The sequence below is a fragment of the Lipophrys pholis genome (genome assembly GCF_963383615.2).
Source record: "Lipophrys pholis genome assembly, chromosome: 18".
In the NCBI taxonomy this organism is placed as follows: Eukaryota; Metazoa; Chordata; class Actinopteri; order Blenniiformes; family Blenniidae; genus Lipophrys; species Lipophrys pholis.
In genome coordinates, this window is record NC_137646.1 from 11,145,068 (window position 1) to 11,166,283 (window position 21,216).

At 41.6% G+C, this 21,216-nt stretch overlaps 1 protein-coding gene across 1 annotated transcript in view; it reads right to left on the minus strand.

The window, feature by feature from the left end:
• The window catches only part of sorcs2 (sortilin-related VPS10 domain containing receptor 2), a 392,590-nt gene that overhangs the window by 269,803 nt on the left and 101,571 nt on the right, over positions 1-21,216 (minus strand). The window contains exon 2 of the mRNA XM_080485810.1: positions 12,536-12,603. Within this exon, the coding sequence (XP_080341936.1) occupies positions 12,536-12,603 (68 nt within the window). The remainder of the gene's footprint in view (positions 1-12,535; positions 12,604-21,216) is intronic.

The following is a 21,216-nucleotide window of genomic DNA, read 5'->3' on the forward strand; positions in this document are numbered from 1 at the left end:
TTATCGTCTCACAAACTCCTCTATATTCCAGATTCTCTCCTCTTACTTATCTGCATCATCTTCCTTTTAAGAATGATGGATTTTTTTCTCTTGACTTTTTTCCTCCATTCTGTTTATCATCATTATACGTCTAGCTGGCTTCAGATTTTCTGAACTCTGAGGCGTGATGACTGACACTGACAGAAAAATATTGAGGCCCCCTGTTTACAGTGTTTTCAAGTGAAAACGGAAAACTTTTAATCCCTGTATATAATATTCAATTATAAAAATTTAAAAGCAAAGAAAAGAATGTGGCAAGTATATATTTTCTGGATTTATTTTCAAACTTTATTTATTCTGTGCCATTGAAGTAAAAACGATGCCCTCGAGTAGTCTTTCTAATCATCACAGAAACAAAGAAGAAACTGCAACTAATCAAACATTTAAATTATGGCATATTTTGACCAAAATCATTGTCTTTGTACTTTATAAATGTAATACAAATAACGTTGTCTTTCAAAAACATGGAGATTGGCAGTTTTGGAAAAATATATTTTCATTCCTTTTGTTTAACAGCAATAAATAAGGTTTGTCACATGTATTTTAGCTGGTAAGCCACAACTATCCAACTTGTATTAAATATGAAAGATTTGTTGTATTAAATATTCTCAAAAAGAAAAATCTCTGCTCATTTTACACCAAATTCGATGTTGCTAGCATAACCATAGTTTTATAAATGAAGGCATGAGCATGAACTATATGCTACTATCTATTAATCGATAACTAAAGAAGAAAGAAATTATCGTGATTTCCAAGGTCCTCATCACTGGGATGCGATATGTGCAGTTTTATTGTCAGTCTCTACGAGCATCTGTGTAATTGTATTGTTAACTCCTGGAAATCCTTCCGGTAGTAGTGAGGGTATGTCATCCTGAACCAAGAGCACATCTACCAGGTGCTCAAGCAATGTAAAAGGATGGATTCATCCTCTGGGAGCGATGAACGTCAGTACAACATGTCAGAGAAATCCATCCAGTATGAGCAGAACTGTTGTTGTGACGAAAGAAGTTAAGCAACCAAAGCCAGGATTTGGATATAAGGGAAACAGATTCACCTCCCAGATTCATCTCCCAGGGAGTTTTTCCTGGCCACTGTTGCTTGTTACACCTGCATGCTTTGGAAGGGTTTAGTTGGGTCCTGTTGTACTCTATCATTGTAAGAGCGCTTTGAGATGTTTGTTGATGTGATTTAGCGCTTTACAAATAAAATTGAATTGAATTGAATTGAATTGTCATTGCAGTGAAGGCCAAACAGGAAGAAAAAAAAAAAAAAACTTTGCCTGTGAAATGTGATTCTTTGGGCTTTGGCGTTTAATAGCGAGCCACTTTCCTTTCATCCAGCCCCGGATTCCTCTGCAAGGACCCTACATACTCATTTCAGTGAGTTCACGGCTGTCAGGAAACAAGCACGCCGAGAGGTGGACAATCTCAGACGTTCTCCGAGGTCCGACAAAACCACAAACATCAAAAGTTGGACGACTCTTCCTGCAGCGGTGTCTTTGTGCGCGTGGTCCAGGAGTTAGGGTGTCTCTTTGAATGGTGGCTTCTAACAAGTCCGTGAAATTGGGATAAAGATTGAAAAAAAAGAAAGAAAGAAAGAAAAGAGGAGGAAAGAAGCTGTGTGTGAAGAGGAAGAACAAGAAAAGAGGTCGGTGGTAGGACAGCCTCTCCAGCTGTGAACTCTCCGCCAGCTATTGGATCCTGTGGACACACTTTCACAGTTTTGACAGTAGCAAATGAAGAAGGGACTCCCCTCTCCCTGCCTCACTTCCATTTTCTCCTCCAGCTGTGTGCAGAAGCAAACCTGCGTTCTTCCTTACACCAGGAATGTCTCAGGAAACGTCTTCCAGATGGCACGAGCCCTCGGCCTCGCTCGAACGCTAAACGATCCGACTCCTCGTACAAACGCCACCGCGCCAAAAAAACAGGCCGGAGCGTGTGTGAAACATGTATCTCATGCTACATACGGCCGCACGCTGCAGGGGTGTGCAGACACGCATGGCATTATGTTCTGGCAGCAGGCGCGCGGGTGTTTCATCTTCCAGTCGATTTGAGGTCCAATCAGATAGTAACCCGAGTTTCCTGCACCTCTACGTCGTCTTGAATGTACGAGCTGATTAATATTGGACATAATCGTGGCGTTGGACACCGAACAAGCTGCTCATATCCTGGTAGTACAGTCATTTCTGGCTCTAATAATAATCCTGTATTGTTGGCCGCGACACAGCAGCAGTGTGGACGTCTTTGTTAATGGGCTTTAGTGTATGTATGCAGTGCAGGTCCAGTTAGAAACTAGTTTATATTTTAAATATAATGTAAAAAGAAAAAAAATATTTCTTTGATAGCTTTAGAATAGTATTTCCATAAAAGTTGCATAAAACAGAAACCAAATCAATCAAACCAAATCAAATGCTGATGACACACTGATTTTTCCAGTTTGGACCTAAATATAAACTAATAATCCTTTCTGCCTCATCGTCATATATTGTTGTTGCTTTTACATTCGGGAAGTTGACAATAACAATCAGCCCAACAGTCCACACAAATGATTCCTGACATAAGGAAGGCTGTCGACCACAGTTTTCTTCTCTGAATCATCAAATTATGTCATCCTGCTCCAGATTTGACGAACTTTCATTATAGTTTTTATCAACATGTGCAGCTTCTTCCATCCTTAGAGCAGACAAAGCATCGTACTGCCTTGTCTGAAGTGTTGCCCCAACTAAAGGGGCTTCACCCAGAGTTGGAAATGTAGTTTAACAAATGCCAGTCTTTATTTGTGTCAGACAGACTTAGATGAGCAAAAATGGCAAAAAAAAAAAAAAAAAAAGCCCACAGAAGTTAAAGGTTGTTTTTAATCTCTGCAAAAAACTGGATTGGAATTTACAGTTTGTCATTTGAGGGATGAGATATATATGGAAGTGTTATTGATGATGGCACTTTGGTTGATTCCGCTGAGTGCCAACACAAGTTTAACTGAATATAAGACATTTACAAGTATGAAGAATGCTGAAAGCCAATGATGCCCACCTGTTCTGGGATTTTTGGGTTAAGACACACCTGTGCAATAATCCTGCCGTCTCATCAACATCTTTACCTGGATTATCTGGACAAAGGAGAAGTGCTCATCAACACAGATTCAGACTAAATTGTGGACAATATTTGAAAAGACTAGGCCTTTAGTGTGGATAGAAAGTCTCAGATCTTTGAGTTCAACTCGTGAAAAATAGGAACAAAGACAAAAGTGTTGCATTTATATTTTGTTCAGTGTACTTAGAACAAGGCCTTTACATTGACACTGCAACATTTCAAGTGAAAAACACATCGTTTTCATCTGACAAAAGTTTTGTTTGAAAGAGATGTCGATTTCGAAAGTAATATTTTTGTTCAATGTACAATGCTAAATGCTTAACATGGTAGCGTTTTTAAAAAGGGAACTCCAAGTCTTAGAGAAATAGTATAAAGCATATTGTTTCTTTGGACACGGAGAAATTCTGCTACCAAACAATTATAATGTCTTCAGTTTGTATTATATCCAGATTACAATTACAAAAATTGACCAAATCTAATGATTGTGAAGAAAAAAAATGAACCAGGAAAGACATAACTTTGCTGATATCTCTGATGAAACTGGGTCGGAAGGTATTGAAGTTATAACTTATCGGCCTATCAGTCTCTGAGTGCATCTTAACTCCCCTGATATGAGCAACTCAAGGTGGAAAAAGTCCAGGAGGATCAATGTGACTGAGTTTTTTAAAAACACGATAAATTATCCATCACTAAAGCAGCTTATTGATTCCTTCATTCCACCAGTTTAGCCAGTTTTTGCAGTGCGGGTTGAGGTTTCCCTTCAATATGTCAAACAGTACCAGGCATTCCATTCCATTTGAAAAGGGTTTCCCGAGTTCGGAGGTCTGCTACCGGTTCTACATTGAACCAGGTTCACCGACCACCTCAGGTAGAAAGTTTTGCCAACGACGGTCCTCTCTGTATTCTGACTCTCCAGCTGTAAAATATGCATGGAGGAGTGGAGAGATGAGGTAGCAGAGGTGTGTGGAAGCGGAGAAGAAGGGAAGATGGTGCCCTCGCCTCGATTAAGTATTTACGGCGCCCCGGACCATCTGGACCCGAGAAGAGACGCCGGGAGAACAAAGAGGGACGGAGAGACTGTTAAAATAAAGTGAATTAATCAAAAATAAACAGAGTGGAAGTGAGAGAAGGACAAGCTGAGGAGGAAAAGGAGAAGGGAAATGAAACATGCTGTCCTGATTAGGCCCAGAAAGCTTGTTTCGACTTGCGGCATCTCTCGGTGCCGGTTGAGTTTGGGGAAAAGTGATCTGGACCCTGGGGAGGGCTAATCATCAGCACATTTGTAATGGTGGAAGGACTGCGAGCACGCGCTCCCCGAGTCTGAAATAAACTGATTAAGGAGGCATCAAAGTGGGAAGTGAGCTGTGGCTGCGGTCCTACCCTGCACTCAAAGAGCCTCAAAGCAGCGGCTTCAAGAAAGAGAGAACGGAAACAAAGATAAACCATGTAGCGCCGCAGAAGTTTTTTTTTTAATCGCTGCTTTCACTCAATCTTCCACTTCCTTTCTACTCTGTACTTGTTCCTCGCTTATAAAGTTGCTCGCTGTACTGCGGATGCTGATGCAAGGGATTATTCATGCGATTCAGGAGCGAAGACAAAAACTCCATGAAGTATTTCACTGGGGTTCCTGTCGAAATCTGCCTCTGATTGGTTGGCACTCAGAGCCATCTCTGATTTGGTCGGCTTTATTTAGACATCGGGAGGGCCACGTTTCTTCCCCATGCGGCAAACTCACAATCCACCAGGGATTTTTGACCTCACCAGTCTATCGTTGGCTGGTACAAGCCACAATCATTCAGCCTGCTTTGAGGACTGAGGCTGTGGTGTTGAAACCCAATGGATTGGCTCGCCCTGCATCTGACTGGTCTCGCCCGATACGCTGACCAGTCGTCACTCCCAATTCATTCAAAACACAAACAGATCATATCACATCTTATATTATTGGAAGCCTGGTACTTGCTTTAGTGCTTGATCAGCATAGTATCGCGTTTCAACTTGAAATCTATGCAGTTGTCTGGTTTTTTTATTACCTCCGCCAAGGATTTTATCAAATCTTTCTGTCTGTTAACAAGACGTCTCAAAATCTAATGAGCTGATCTTCATAAAAATTGGTGAACAGGTGCATTTTGATCAAAGGAAGAACCCATTAAATGTTGGTGGTGATCTATATGTTGTTACTTGCTTAGCCTGTTACTTTAAATGACAAGTGCACTGTGGGAAATAGAGCCGTAGCATGTTTTGGTTTTGGGAAGTGTAGTTGTCCTGTTGCGATCCGGTGTTTAACTGCAGGAGTTAGTCCAACATGTGCTAAGAGAGGAAAAATGGCCACAATTCTACAACCACCAGTGTCTTGCCTTCTCCCTCCATCAAATTCCACATCAGAATCAGACCGGCACACAGCTTTTGTTAACAGCAGACACGAGTCACAAGTTAGTGAGTGAAACTCCATAATAAGACAGGCTTCTCATCTACGGTTCAGATGATAACCTGGAAGAAGGTAACAGTGTTGTCTTACCTTGTGTTCTTTGAAATGATGAAATAAAATCATGGGGTCACCAAACAAAATAAATGAATAAAGGCAGTTGGAAGGGGAATATGTGTCATTTCCTGTGTCCATGTCGACCCTTGGTAGTGGTCAGAAATCTCTAATTGCTCTTGGTATTTATGCCACAATGTGAAAAAAACAACACAACGTTGTACTAGCTTGGGTGCAGTAATTCAATAAAAATGCCTACTCGGCAATTGTTGGTGAGGTTGGTTTGGTTTCCACATCGGGTGTGCTTAATTCATAGTGGAAACCAATTCTACCTGATGAAATCTACATCTAAATGGCTGAACTAAATATCCTAAAATGCTTCATGTCTGAAAGACATTTCATTTCAAATGAGAGGGCTTGTTTTTGAGAAATGTTGGCAAAACATCACTGACGGATTCAGAGGAAAACGCTGCTCTCAAACACAAACGTCTTTTCCTGATCAGATACTGAACAATATTTCTTTGGCGTCTCAGTTTCAAAAGGAACACGAGCTCGATCAGCGAAGCCATCAGATCCCATCTTTAAAACCAGAAGGCTTCAGGACAGAGCTGGATCATGTGTGCATGTTTCAACCTCACCGTGCGAAAACATTATGGGAGTAATCCACAGAATGAATGTGATGATTTTCTTCATGCATATAAGCCAGCGCGTCATTTTGATCCCTTTGTTAAGAGTTCAGTAAATGGGACAATCTGATTCCACAGATACTCATCACTTTGAGTTCATAGTCTAAAGATCAAGCACCAACTGTAATCATTAGGATCATAAGGGAGAGAACCCTTAAGGTCTAAATTACATCTGCGGAATCAGTATTTGATACAAAGTTCAATTCTGATGTAACTTCAGGGTTGCAAATACTTTATCTTGCATGAAAGAGAACACAAGTATTATTTCTTCTCCTGCAACATCAATCACCACAATCTATTTGCAGTCCTCAATCAAACCCCCCCAAAAAACTTCATGAATATCCAGGCTTTAATTTGATGCTGCACAAATTTCCTCTTGTCTTTCAGTTTAGTTGCACTGTTCTGTTTGCTGTTCTGACCCAGTTCTGTCAGCTCTCATCAAAGCCTGGACCGCCTGTATCACCGCTCGTTGTAGCATCTCTCTGATTGCTCAGCCTGTCGGAGGCTGCTTTGAACAGCAGCTATTACAAAGGAGAAGAAAGCAGAAATTCTGAATCTGAGTCCAGGATCAGACGGTAGAAACAGGAGGAGGAGGAGGTGTGGATGTTGGAGGGCAGATGTGTCCATCTGAAGTGTGATGCCCCCTACAGCTCAGCTTAAAGAAGCCCCGGAGACCCTTTTGATCCCCCCCTCGCTGCTCTCGCAGTACTTATTTCTCTCGCTGTCAATCAGCTCATATGTTGCACACATAACCACGTGCACGGGAGTCTATAAATTCTTTGGAAAACACAAATAGCACCACACTAGAATCACACATCGGTTGAAGCCAAACCAATCATTTACACACAAGTGGGATTCAAACAAAAAATTGTTTCCTCCATTTCACTCCTTATGTACATTTGGACTGAATCGCAAAGACACTTGGAATCTATATATTGGATCCTCGGCTGTTTCAGTGTGCGCAACCCACACAGTATCAGCAAGCCGTGTTAGCGGGAGCGCGGCGTGGTCGATCCACCATACGCAGCAACGCACGCCTTGTCAGACGATCTCTTCATCCATAATGAAACAGTGAAGCTCCACCCACCCACCCACCCAGTGCGAGGGCTACCAACCCCCCATCAGATCTTCAAAAGATGTGTGAAGAAGGCATGAATTATGAATAACGCCTTATACTTTGGCACCAGCACCCTGTTTATGTGAGGGAGTGATTAGTAGAGATATAAATGGAACATGTACAAGTTCCCGGGGTTAAATAACTTTCTGAGGTAATAGGTGCTTGAAAGCATCCAGCGTGGGCTGTTTAAAGGGCAACGATGAAATTTAGGAAGCAGCCCTGAGTCTGCGTCAAGGTTTTTTTTCAGGCAAATCTTACCCAGTATAGACTTAAATATGGGGGTATATTTAGGGATGCACAGATACCACAAGTACAAGTACGAGCACTAACCTTTAGCAACTTGCCGATACCGAGTACTTATTACAATCCATTGAATGCCATACGTAGAGTCTATCTACGCTCTGAAATAGACGCACTGTCGACTGTAGATACGAGGGCCAGCAATTTCAATTTTTGAAAGGATGACGCTTCCAACAACCTGAGGTTTATCTATCATCCCACTCACCAAAATTCAATTATTAACAATTATAGTAAATAAAGATCGTACACAACATTAAATAATTTCTAAATTAGAAAATGAAATGAGTCCTTGGGTAAAGTTAACTTCTCCATGGATCGGAACCAAGATGAGCAATTTACAGACTTGCCTGCATGACAGGTTGTTGCCATTGTTATTTCACACATCATTGTGCATTCCTCCATTATTGTGATTTGATTGGGTTTTCAGCTTTAAAACTAGTTGAGGGAAGTAGTATATTAAATACTATAGTCAAAGGTTGCGTTTCACCACGTGTTTTTTGCAGATGGAATTGAAACTTTCACCTTAGGGGCCATTTTCCTTTCAGAATCAGGAAATTGTCAAATTGACACACTGATATTTTTATTGCTGGCTTGAGCTTTGTGTTTCAGGAAGATGAAACACTTCTGAGATCCGAGAGGACAATCTGTCAAGCACTTTGCCTGAATGCCATTTCATTGCATTTGGACATAATCTGGGAAAAAAAAACCACTCTCATTTCATTCTCTGTTTTCTACTGTTTAATTCAGTTCATCTGTTTGTTTTTTTCAGTCATAATCTGTAAAAAATCCAGTGCCAATGGTAGATGGGGAACAACAGAGTTCCTGCTCTGCATCTCGCTTGAGGACGCTTAAGCAGGAATCTCTGTCGAACCTGATATTGTCTTTCAAGTGACTTGTGTCTTAAACAGAGTAAACAGAGCAGAAGGGGCTTGTAGATTAGACAAAGACGAGAGGATTTTCGACTGCATCGTGAGAACTGCGATGACTGCCGGCTGACAGAACTCATCTCGAGACTTTGTTGCTCCAAGTGGTGCCATAAAATACTCAGCAAAGCTTTTTGATCCTCAACCGAATGGAGCAGATTTCTTTTTTCTTTTTCTTTTTTTTGTGCTTTTGAATACTCTCTGTAAATATTTCTGGTTCTTGGATGATTGTGAAAATGATGTCAAGTCATTTTTGCTTCATATATTTGAGTTATAGGACAGAATTCTGTGCTTTGGTGTGTTTTGGATCAGATCAAATAATTGTTATAGAAGTTAAGCCAAACCTACTGTTAACAGTTTCTACTGATTAAAACGTCATTTAAAATTAACATTTAAAAGCTTTTGATGAGCTTTTTTTTTATTTATCATTCAACCCTTTTAACGGGGCAGAGTGGCGTTGTGGGGATGTTATCCATATTCTATTTACCATATCCATATCTATAACCACATTCTTATGCAGGGATCATTGATTATTGTGAACCCCTCATAAATGTCAGTACTACCAAACCAAATCACATCCAAGCGCCTCTCCCACAGGGATGTCTTAGTCGAACCTTTTATATTACTCGTATCCCTCAAATTCAATAATGTAAGACTTTTTCAAATTTTTTAGGAGACTGCAATTTTTCGAGGCCACCCAAATCCTTCACACTTGACCATAGATCCTTATATGAGTGGTAAAATGGCGACATATAGAACATTTTGGTCCAATATTAAAATGTCTAAATGCTCTTACTTTTTAAATAATGGGTGGCAGCATCTCACCCTCTTGAACGAACATGGAGCTACAACACAGCGAGGCATCTGAGTAAGCATCCAGTGCATCTCTGGGGTCCGATTCTTTGATTGCTGTAATTCACCTCTACCGAAGAAAAACACGACAGCGCTGGAGCTGCAGCATCAATTATTGACCACAGTCTGGACAAAACAGAGGATCCTATTACAAGGAAAACAAGAGAGAAGCAGTGGAAGAAGACCTGTTGCAGACAGTCGAAGGCCTCACATGAACAAGTCTGAATCGTCTTCTTTAAAGCACATGCTCCATTTTTAACATACATGTAACATGACTTCCAAAAACACGTCAAAATATGTTGTCCATCAATCACGACCTTCAACAACCATATTGGATTTTAAGTGCTGCTGAAGTACGAGGGTATTTACCTACCTTTGTAATACTCTGGAGGTTAGCAGTTAGCAAACTGGCCTGATACGTACACGTATTAACTTATTAACCTGAAACCTTTAAACCTCCAACAACGTGGAAGCAAATTGGGATAAAAGTCTAAACATGCCAAACTGGCCTGACATGGCTCGCTAGCATCGGCGGCCACAGCATTTTTTGATATTCAATATTCTCCAGCCTCCTCGCTGCCTTGTTATGATTTTCTTGATGGAAGCATTTACAAACTGCCCGTCCAGCTCTTCATTTCGCACATCGCTGTTTTAATATTGCCATTCACTCAGGTAGCTATCCGATAGCTCTGTAGCTCTGACTAGTGGTTAACAGGTGTATGACAGCTAAGTGGCACCTTGTATGTGACTAATATTTTTGCTGCAGGCTAGTGAGGAGGTGCACATTTATGATGATTAGCCCCATGATTTCCTGCTGTACACAATTATTACAGCTTCTGTTTGAAAAGTGCGTATCTGAGTTTCAATTCTTATTAAAATGTCATTATTTTCCAATATATCAGCAGCTGACAACAATGTGTTATAATGTAAAAATGCAGGAAGTTCAGTATTTAACCAAACTGTAGTACGAGTTTAGATGTCCATGCATTTACTTATTAATCCAGGTAGGAAGTAACACCCGAGCCAGCCTAGTCACAGAACAGCATTAACTGATGAAGCCACTTCGGGAAATGTCTGACAAGCGAGTTTAGAGTTAATCCTGAGTTTGACTTTCCAGCTATGAGACTTGACAGCTCATAATGACTGTGATTACTATATACATTTAATTAATGTATTTATCTGATTTAATCAGGGAGCAGACTGGAGACAAAAATTCATTCATTCATTAATTTTAGTCAAATACCAATTTTTGTTTCAATGCCATGCCTACAAGAAACACCCATACAGGTAATTAATGCCTATACCTCAGGGTCATACATTTATTTGCTTTGCACTGATAAGAATTTAAAATCAAAAATAAGATGTAAATAGAAATACTAACACAAATGGTTTGGTTGATGAGCACAATAAGTGATGGACAACAAGGAAAATAATGTATAAACAGCATTTTACAGGCCAACATTGAACACAAAAGTCATCCAAAGTGCTTTCTCTTCAGAAGCCTGTCTCTCTCTGAGGCAGGTATGTCCTCCAAACACACTGGGATCAAAATGACTTCTTTAGTCCTTTCTCCAAACGGGAGAAAATGAAAGTGACGGGCTGCTCCGCAGGGTTTTTTGTTGGCAGGTTGAATCCGCAAATATTAGCCGTAGGTGCTCAGCTGTGAAGGCACTTGTGTGTTTTGCCTACTGACACAGGACGAGCCTTTAGAGATCTCAAAGGGCCTCTCCGTTCATTAACTCGGTTGCCCCGAAAACTTTTCCTCCTCTCCGTGTTGTTAACTTTCCCCCCCATGTGAAACCTGGCATCTTGATCTACGCCACCTGACAGGGCAAGACGGCGGGCTCATTCATCTTCCCCCATCTTTCTCGTTTGATCCCAGAGCCCTGGGACTTCAAAGCCTCCAGGCCAGTGGACTGCGGCTGTCCACACACCGCACTGAACCGACAGAAACAAAGGAGCACAGGTACACCATCGCAGATAATACCAACCGAATAAGAAAAACATGGTCCAATAGCTCCAAACAAACTTAATTTCATGCTAATTTCTGCTCTTTGGACAATAATCCCGCCAGCAGCTCCACTCTCTTCCAATTTAAGTTGATTTCAGATTAAATTCAACCATTTGTCATCTTCTCTTTTCTTCTATTCCTTTCTTGAGTGAGCTGTCCAGCGGCGAATCTCTGGCATTATTCATACATTGCAACAATTAAAACATCAACAGGGGCAAAAGGAAAAATATGTACATTATTCATATCTGTCCTCCAGGGAGACGAGCAGTCAGGGCTAATGAGCGGCTGAAGCTTTGAAGTCATCGAGGCTTCAGCGAGGTGAATGGCATGAATTAAGTACCGCCATCAGACCCGTTTTGCTCTGTGCGAACCCATTCTCGACGGCTAATTTTAGCTAGCTTTTCCAATCTGGATTCTTTTTATTTTTCTCATTTTTATTAGCAAATTTGAATAATGCGAAGTCCCTTCTGCCACATTATCTCCAAGGTCAGGCTCAGTTACATAGAAACACTGCAGAAGCTGGCAGCAAGCGGGCAAAATTAATACTCCATGAGGATATATGTACCAACACAAGAATTGCTTGTTGTCAAGTGGAGCGGAATGGACGCTTTGCTGTTTTTTTTTTTTTTTTTACGCCACTCGGTAGCGAGGGACGTGAGGAGTGTTTCTGACGAGCGGCAGGCTTTTTCGCTAAACAGAGGAACTTCTGCCAGCCAGACTTGACCCCTTTCCCTGGCGCTGCCGGTGTCCGCCATCCTGCCCTGTGCCATGCTGATATGCTATCTGCCCAAACAGATGCTCGCCTTGGCCTCGCAGCGCAGCTCTCCCATCGCCCGCCCCCACCACAACACACTTAACATGTAGCTGCCTGCTGATGTTTTGTCCGCCCCGGCGCTACATCTCACCCTTGTCTCCTTGAAGGGATGGAGCGGAAAGATGACCTAGACTTGCACTAACCCCACTGATGAAAGGTCCGCATGGGGCTCGGGGGCCAAATGTGACATAAAGACGTCCAGCAAAAGCTAACAAGGTTTAACCTTACCTCCACAGTGAGCTCTCCAGCACCTTGGTGGAGTCAGCGTGGTAGTACTTGGTCAAGATCAGGATGACCTGCAGGAGAGAGAGGATACATGTTTAGATCCCGTTGGACAGAAGACGATCAGTCATATCACTGAAATCAGCAGCCAAAACATCGACGTGGTGAGACAATAAGAATGGAAAATGTATGAGTTAATTTTGAGATCTTCGAACATAACTCGGTTCATTTCAATGTCGTGGAGATTTGCTCACATTACTCTTATCGTCATTGTGACAACAAAGCCAACAAATCAGTAGATTATCACAAAACTATGTGATTCATCATTAAGACATTTAGCCTCCATGAGCCACTTCATTTGATTTTGATTTTATTATTCATTTCAACTGTGCCCTCCGACCACTAATACAAATGCAGTTAATTCTTTAATTAAATGCAACAGCATTGCCATTCGTTTATAAGGTGTTTTTACTGTCTATGTTCATTCAATCGGCTTCAGATTTCCTCAAACATGAAACAATTCCAGCTGCTTGTGACTAAATTGCTACATTTTCCACATCGATAAAACAAGTTCGCATTTTCTTCTTCATTGAGTCAGCTTTACAGATTCAGAAAGTCACTTAAACGGCCAAGGAGTGGTTTCAATGAATCCCATATGTGAGGAGAGTAGAGTCCAACTGTGAAACCTTCAGTAGTTGTGAAAAGTTTGAGTAAAGCAAAGTTTGCTGCCACAAGAGGGAAATGTTCACGTGGAGTTCTGGCTAAGTAAATAACTTCACATCACAAATGAAGCCATTAAAAGGTGTTTTTGATCTCAACCTAACCGAGTATCCCCGCCACTTGAATCAAACCAATGGCTGGATGATGGTGATGAGTGAGTAACAAAACTATTTCAGTGGTAGCTGTTGCTTTTCCCCAATCTAACCAAGTTCAAGTAACAAAAATGTGAACATGTTATGGTGTCACAGTAAAAGTCCAATACATCTATTGTCTTCAACAATCATCAACAGCTCACTGACCTGCCCAGCAGGTGGATGTGGTTCTTTTTATCATATATTCATAAATGAGCCAGGAAACTCAAAGAACCATCGCAACAGCTGGTCCGGAATAATTTCCCTGAAACCATATGCCAATCTATTTCACTGAAGAAGCTTTTATAAAGCCACATCCTGCTAATCCGGCATCCTGATTGAATGTTGTGCAGGAGTAAATCTTAATTGCATTTTCAATAATTAAAGATTCCCAGCCAGTAGCAGAATTGTTTTTTTCTTCCTTCATATAAGTAAATGTACAACTTTGCTATGTCTATCAGCTCAAGTGACCAATTTATTCATTTCTCAACGGTATGTAAGACAAACTGACATGGCTAGAAAGAACAGTCAATATTCAGGAGTTTTAGCAAAGCCTCGGGTCAACTGAGGGAAAGAAGTATCTTTTTAGATCGTTATTACTCTTCTTTACTTCATATACGGAAGCGATCGTTTACTGTTTGAAGCAATGTAATTTAAGAGAAGGTTGTGATCAATAATTATGTTCTAACTCTGGTCAGTCAATAGACCTGTAAAGAAGTAGCCAATGTCTGGCCGCAATTGAAATTAATCTCTCCTATTTGCATTTGAAGCAGAGGGGTGACTATCTGCACTGTTGCTGATTTCTATGCCGAATTCTGTTTGAGAATACTTGAAACAAGTGAAAGCCTGAGCAAATAATGGTCTTGTTTGCTACAGCGGCTCCAGAGAGAGTTCACACGGAGCTTTTCCTCAGCATTCCTCTTTATCGTAATTTCTACGAAGCTTGGACACATTCATATTTGACTATAAAATCCTTATTTTCATGATTTTACTCAGAAATTGGTTGAATTGATTATATATATTGAGAATATCCCTGAGCTGGCTGCAGGCTGAGGGGCTTCTCTGTCTGGCGTTTGGTGACGGAAATGGACAGCTACATCGAAGGCAAGGGGACAGATATGGTTTCACTCCGATGTTTCACACATTGTAAAAATAAATAGGAAAAACAAATGTATTATTCATACAGTAGAGACATCTTGGTCTGGGGCACAAACCCCATGCGTGTACGTCGGCTCAGAGACGCTTGTCTTTCATATTTCCGAGAACGCCTGTTCTTGACAGCAAAGTCTGCCGGGATTTGCGTTGCCATAGCGAGAGTGCCAATGGGTCAGGCAGCATAGTGGGGCCTGGAGGTGTGATTGACAGGCTGGCTTGGAGTTGTAGGTAGTGGAGCAAGAGAGAAGATGAAAAAATAGACCCAAGCCTGCCTTTAGGCGGGGGGGAGTTGACTGGCCAAGGGGTCCTGCCCAGAGGCGGCTGCCAACCGCTGGCCGTGTTAAAGGCGGCTGCTCCCAGGCTGCAAATCCACTGCAATATGGACACTGCTGATACATCTCAATGTGGGAAGCAAGTACAGGACAGCCTGTATCACCGTGTCCTATGTGGTGGTAGCGAATGGTGAATCATTTCTGGTTTTCTTGAGTGTTGAATGAGAAAATGCCCATGCATGTTCCAGTCAGGGTGGCCTCTGAGAAAATGACAGGCAGCTAACAAGCACAAGAGGCAAACATCTGCTTGATTTCTTTGTCAGATAAGATGAAAGCTGTGCTGTGTTATTCAGCTGACTTAATAGGGCACCTGGCTGTAGGCCCAGATATATTTCTCAAATATGTTTCTATCCCTGTCAGAATATTTGCTTCAATAAACCTTACACTCCAAGAGAGTCCAATCCCCTCGTGTGTCAGGGTGAAGCCATGAAGCCCAAAGCATCAGGTTACGTCAACTATTCACAAAGAAACCATATGCTCTTTTTCTAAGAAGTCCGGGCGTGGCGAGGCATCGAAAGACTTTCTTTCCCCACACAAAACTTAAACTTGGTCAAAGCAGAGTGCCACAGCTGGGGAGATAAAGTATGAGCTTTGAGAGTTCTTGACAAATTTCCACAACAAAGCCTGCCATCAAAGCGTCTCTGCAGAATATTGCCTCAAAGGAACCCAAAGTCAAGAGCTCCAAACCCCTGGTGGAGCTCGACTTCCAAACATGTTTATAGAGTCCAGAAAACCAGAACAGAGGACGTTTCCCCCCCAAAGAGCAAACGACAACTGTCCTTGCCAACACAGATACCATACTTAGTATGTGATATAGTAAAGTATAACAAATACACATTGTGGCCAAGTATAGTACATACCATAATATACAATAGTAATAACATCATATTTAAGAAATTAGCATGGTATAAACAGTGTAGTTGCAGATCTGATAACTGTATACCATGGTGTTTTCTCAATGTACTACCATGTAAACAAGCATATTTTAAAGTATTTATGCCAATTCCATTCTATATACAAGCATACTTATGACATTATGATTGAGTTGCTGACAGTAGCACACTGTATTTCCAACAATAAAATAGTGCTCTTGATGAGACCATTGTGAATTTGACAAAACCATAATATTTATAAGAATTGAGATTTTGACAGCACTATTCTGTGTGCCATGGCATATTTGACAAAGTACCAATGGCAATAATAGTCATGGTAGAATTTCCTAATGGTAACCATAAACACACCAGATGCAGCCTTCACATCCGACCTGCTTTTCACCGCACTCCTTAATGTCTGAGAAACTTTCTCCCTTGATGAAAAAATGAAACAGCTTCTTCATCTGAATTTTGCAAGTAAGCAATCGTGCGAGGCCCTCTGAGTCATCCCGGCATGGAGCGAGTGTTCCCCGTTGGGTCGTTGGCCCTACTGTGACTCAACTGCTGCGTCTCTGGAAACAGGCTGTCCGCCCCTGCACAGCTGTCCTTCTCCTAATGAGATACTGGTGCAAAGCTTGACACTTTTATCATGCAGGCAGAAAAGTCCCCTGATATGAGGATTAAATCTTCCATGCATCAGACTTGGCGCAAACGCCTTTCAAGACATATTTGGGGTGCTATAAAACCAATTTTGGCTTCTGTTTTGGTTGTTTTTATTTTTATTTGGTGAAAGCGCTCCAACTTCGTGGAAACATGTGAAAACCAGACTTTCTGGAAACAGTGTCATATAAGTATTGTTAGCTCTGCTAGCATGCATGCACACCATGGCCGTAGCAAATAGTTATTGTACAAGTAGATGGACAATAACAACAATGACAACCTCTAGAATGTCACGAATCCCAGTCCAGATTCTCCTGGGACTTGGTAGTTTTATAGTCCAGCAATCCAACTACGTGATTGTCCATGCAAATGTCCATGGACTCGCCACTGTTAATGTTTATAGCGTATTGTTCCTTGTTTCTACCGTCATTTTCAGAACATGGCATGTAAACACGAAACTTTTCTGAAAGAAAAAGGCAAAACCGATACGTCTTCACTTGAAACGTTGTCATGTAAACAGGAACTAAGTTTAGCAAGAAACCACATTTGGGTTTCACAACTTTTTCTTACAATTATAGCTCATACAATCAGGTTACCACTATGAAAGTGACAGCAACAGCCATAAACAGTATTTTCTGTTGCTAGGATAGAGTTCCAAGAATAATAGAATGTTAACTATATTTTCAGGTGGTTATTTATTGTTTAAATTTAAGCAGAGAAAGCTGAGTCTTGAGATTCAGAAAAGACTCCTGGTTTGGGTTAAAACAACCGTGATAACAACATCTGCATTGGTTGTATTCACATAAGGGCACTACTTTTAGCAGTAATGCACTTTTCAGAATAATACTGCAGTTACAATTTCTTACAATGACCCATTTTTTGTAAGCATGTCATGCATGGCTTTCGACCAGACATAGAGAACCTGCGGCCTGTCGTGTACATGTATGATATTAATGTGCGCACACAGAATCTGTGATAGATTAGCAATCTGATGCTATAATATGAAGTTTTACAAACGGCAACAACAAAAATGCACAGGGCTTACAGTAACTATGCGGAATAACTACAGAACAAATAGAAAATTCAGTTGGCCAGTTACCTATAATGCCTGTTTTAAATATACATAGATGATTATTGCTTTCGAAGCGTGGGCTTCGTCAGATCACATCCTCTATCTTGCATTCCAAAAAGGGACGGAAAAGAAGTCTATCAATGCATCAGCCCCGGGAGACTCCGGCATGCATCCTTCTTCCAAATGCCAATGCTAATAAAATATTCTGCCTCTCCGTCCCGGCGTGGAGACGGTCCTCAAGGCCCGGATTCTCTTCAATTGGAAAATGATTTTTCTGTTGGGATGAGGTGGACAGGACAGGGATGTATTTGCCCATAAATCACTACAGGCAGGAGGCAGAAGAGAGAACGCTCGTTTGGCCGCGACTCACCAAACCACACTGACAAAACTGCTGAACAGCGCACAAGCCAGATTCCTGCGTTGCCTCTAGTGTACGGAGCAGTGCGTTAAGACTACAACTTGGCAGCTTGTAGCTGCAGCTCATTGGACTGTCGGATAAAATTGGCACCGGTTAAGAATCCAGCCAAAGCGGCACCACAAAAATCCTTTTTTGGGAAATACAACCTCACGGCAGTAAGCTGTAATTCAATACAACTACATGAGAGAACCATAACCTACAGTCAAAAAGTATCGGGAAACATGTCGAGCTAAGGCAAAAGAAAACTGGGAGCTCATTTTTCTCATGAGCAATAACAGGAAAAAAGTCTGTCCTGCTTGGACAAATTGAAAGACAGTTTGTGATCAACTCTATGGTGGAATATGACGGAAGCGTTGTTCCATCTCTATCTCGTAAAACCGTGACCACATAGTCTGCCACTGTGGGTTTATTGTTTGTATGCTGGCCGACAATAAGCCCAATGGCTTCTATTGGGAGGGAAAGTCAACAGGGTGGTGAAGACCCCTGGATGACTCCAAGCGTGATCTACAAGAGACCCCATTGAGAGTCAAGTTCATCGCCATGTCGGCCACTGTTCCGACAACTGCCGTTTGTCACCCCCAGCGTGCCCCAGAGACATTCCCATCAACTGCTGTGTCAATGGATTCCTATCAATTGGCTATTGAGAAGACAAGAAGAGAGCAGAGAATGTTAAAGGAAGGCAGAGGGCGGAGGGTGATGGTGGTGGCGGGGGGTGAATAAAGACAGACAGACTCCAAGGCTCAGTAAAAAGAATGCATTCATTCATTTTTAAAGTGAAAACAGTGAAATACAAGTACTCTTTGGGAGTGTGTGACACCCCCACCTCATCCCTTCGGGGTGCTTCACATTCTCCAGGAACAGACCACACGCATAAACAATTCATCACTCAGTGGAATAAAAGGGAAGAAGAACTCATTTTTTTGTCTATTTTCTAGAAAAGAAAGCAAGAGAGAAGCCCAATTTAGACTCTGAGACACAAAAGTAAATTCCACGGTGATTAAATTTGGGGAATGACTTTGTCCTGACTCTTTGACACCATCCAGTTCACTTTTCTTCATCCCCTCTCACACAGACACACATGAATACCCAGACTCACTGGAGAAGCATATGCTCTTGCAATTCCTTCAATTTCTTGTGTTTGTACGTAACCTTGATTCAAAGCAACCTCCATTTAAATTATTTTTTTGTTATTCAGAAATGGAAAGCCGACTTGCATCAGAAAATAAACCACCAAGTTTGAAACCGTATGTTGCAGTTACACAGCCTGCATTTCCCTTTACCCTGGATAGCGTTGATCCAGATCTGAACATGGCCACCCAGTATTCTGGACCACTGGCTTCCAACCTGTATAGACTGTGAAGGCTGCCAACCCCAATACGACTTCTGATTTGCCAAAGGCATTAAAGTGAAACCAATCCCTCGTAAAAATGCCAACTTTCTTTCAATAGTCTGCTATCGATACTATATACTGTTTTGTTATAGTTTTCTTTGACAACAAAATATAAACCACACAAGTTGTATCCATGCCTCATGATTTTTCCAACACCAAGCTTCAAGTGTGACCACTTCCTGGAGCGGCTCTACTGAAGGCTTCCCTACATGGGCAGATCTATATTTGACGATCTCGCAGCACAAACCTCAAGCTCCCCATCTGAGAGTTAATGCAACAGGATTCCTCACACTGGGAGCCACTGAACCTCCAAAAACAAACGTAAAAAAAAAAAATTTAAAGCTAAAAATGACTTAAGTTACTGTTACAAATGATTTAATAAAACAGAGCCAAGACAACGTTTGGATGAAGGTACTTTCGTTGGTAACTGCTGTGACCAATTAAACTACATAGTCTCACTCACGTCAATGCCTTTCTGGTAACATCGACATGATTTATGGCAAAACGTAAAAATATTAATGAGTGTCTAAGACTGACGGCAATGTCTTTACAACTCAAACACACACACACACACTTTCGTAAGACAGAGTCCCCTCTTCATCCTCATACTTCCCCATTAGCCCTTTTCTTCACATTCACAGCAGTCACGCTATTGGTTCAGGACCGAGTGGTCACATCTGGCTGGAGCAGTTTTCCACTTGGACCTTGACCACGCTCTTTATCCGAGGCCAGCCGGTGACCCGCACACTCGTCACCATTTTAACAGTTAGTGTTAGATTGCCAGCATTCATAAAAGCGTTCATGCGGTGAGGAAGGGAGGGCAATTACATGGATCTTTGCTTCTGCTCGCCTTGCGCTCTGTCCACACACAAAAGACTTGTGCTGACCTCACCTGCCAAAGTCTGTCCAAGCAGTTGGAACAGTCTTTAGACCAGTAGGGTAGTTCTTCTTCTTCTGTAACTATAGTATTGCAGTGTCTGCAGAAAGTAGAAAATACTGTTGAGTCGCGTCTACTTTGAAATAATGGTCAGGTCTTAAGTCGGGTAGACAATTGGTAAAATGTCATAAGTAGCAAATTACTTATACGGCACAATATTTCAGAAGGATTTGTTTGGTTCAGGTTTCATCAGTTCATTAATTCACTTTTTTCCTTTTTGATAATCGAAAGTATTCATTTCTCACTTTTGTCCTCGTACCTGTTCAACCTTACATTTGTTATTTCCTCCACCTCTTTCATGTCTAACGGGCATTCGCTTGTTATCATCTTCTCTTTTTTATAATCTCTATGCTTCTTTAAGTCTCTGAGGTTTTCGGCTCCTTCTTCTGTTCTCCCATGAATATCGCAGCAATTGCTATAATTGGGCTCTGATCAAATTGGCGGCCTGTGTTTTATTTAATTTTTTTCTGAGGAAGACACTGGAACGGTTGGGGCTGTTGATGTTCGCATAGACACACGTGCATCCTCCCCCGGTTCTTCCCTTTAAATTACAGGATTACTTTCACAACAACAGGCTATTTTCAGAAACACGCTCCACTGAAATTGTAGTGGAGCCAAAGGGGGGAATCATCAAGCACATTTTAAACATCTATTCCCAATCACATATCATTTACTCATGCAAATACAGATTCCAGCACACGGTGTTAAGAGGATCATTTTTGCCCGGTGAGGATCCGGTACATTGACTGATTCTCTATCCGAAAACTAATTGGACCAACAAGACTGAGCGAGCCCAGTTCCTTAGATGTGTGATAATCCACTGCTGGGAGCCCGAGGCCTTTGAGACTGAGGAAGAGCGAGGTGGGGGAGGGAGGAGAGGCGATAAAGAGAGATATGGGATATCATGAGAGACGAAAAGATAAAAGGAAAATGGCCTGAGATCGTGACGGAACGAGACAAAGAAGAGAGCTGAGAATTGATAAATTGGATGAAAGGAGCG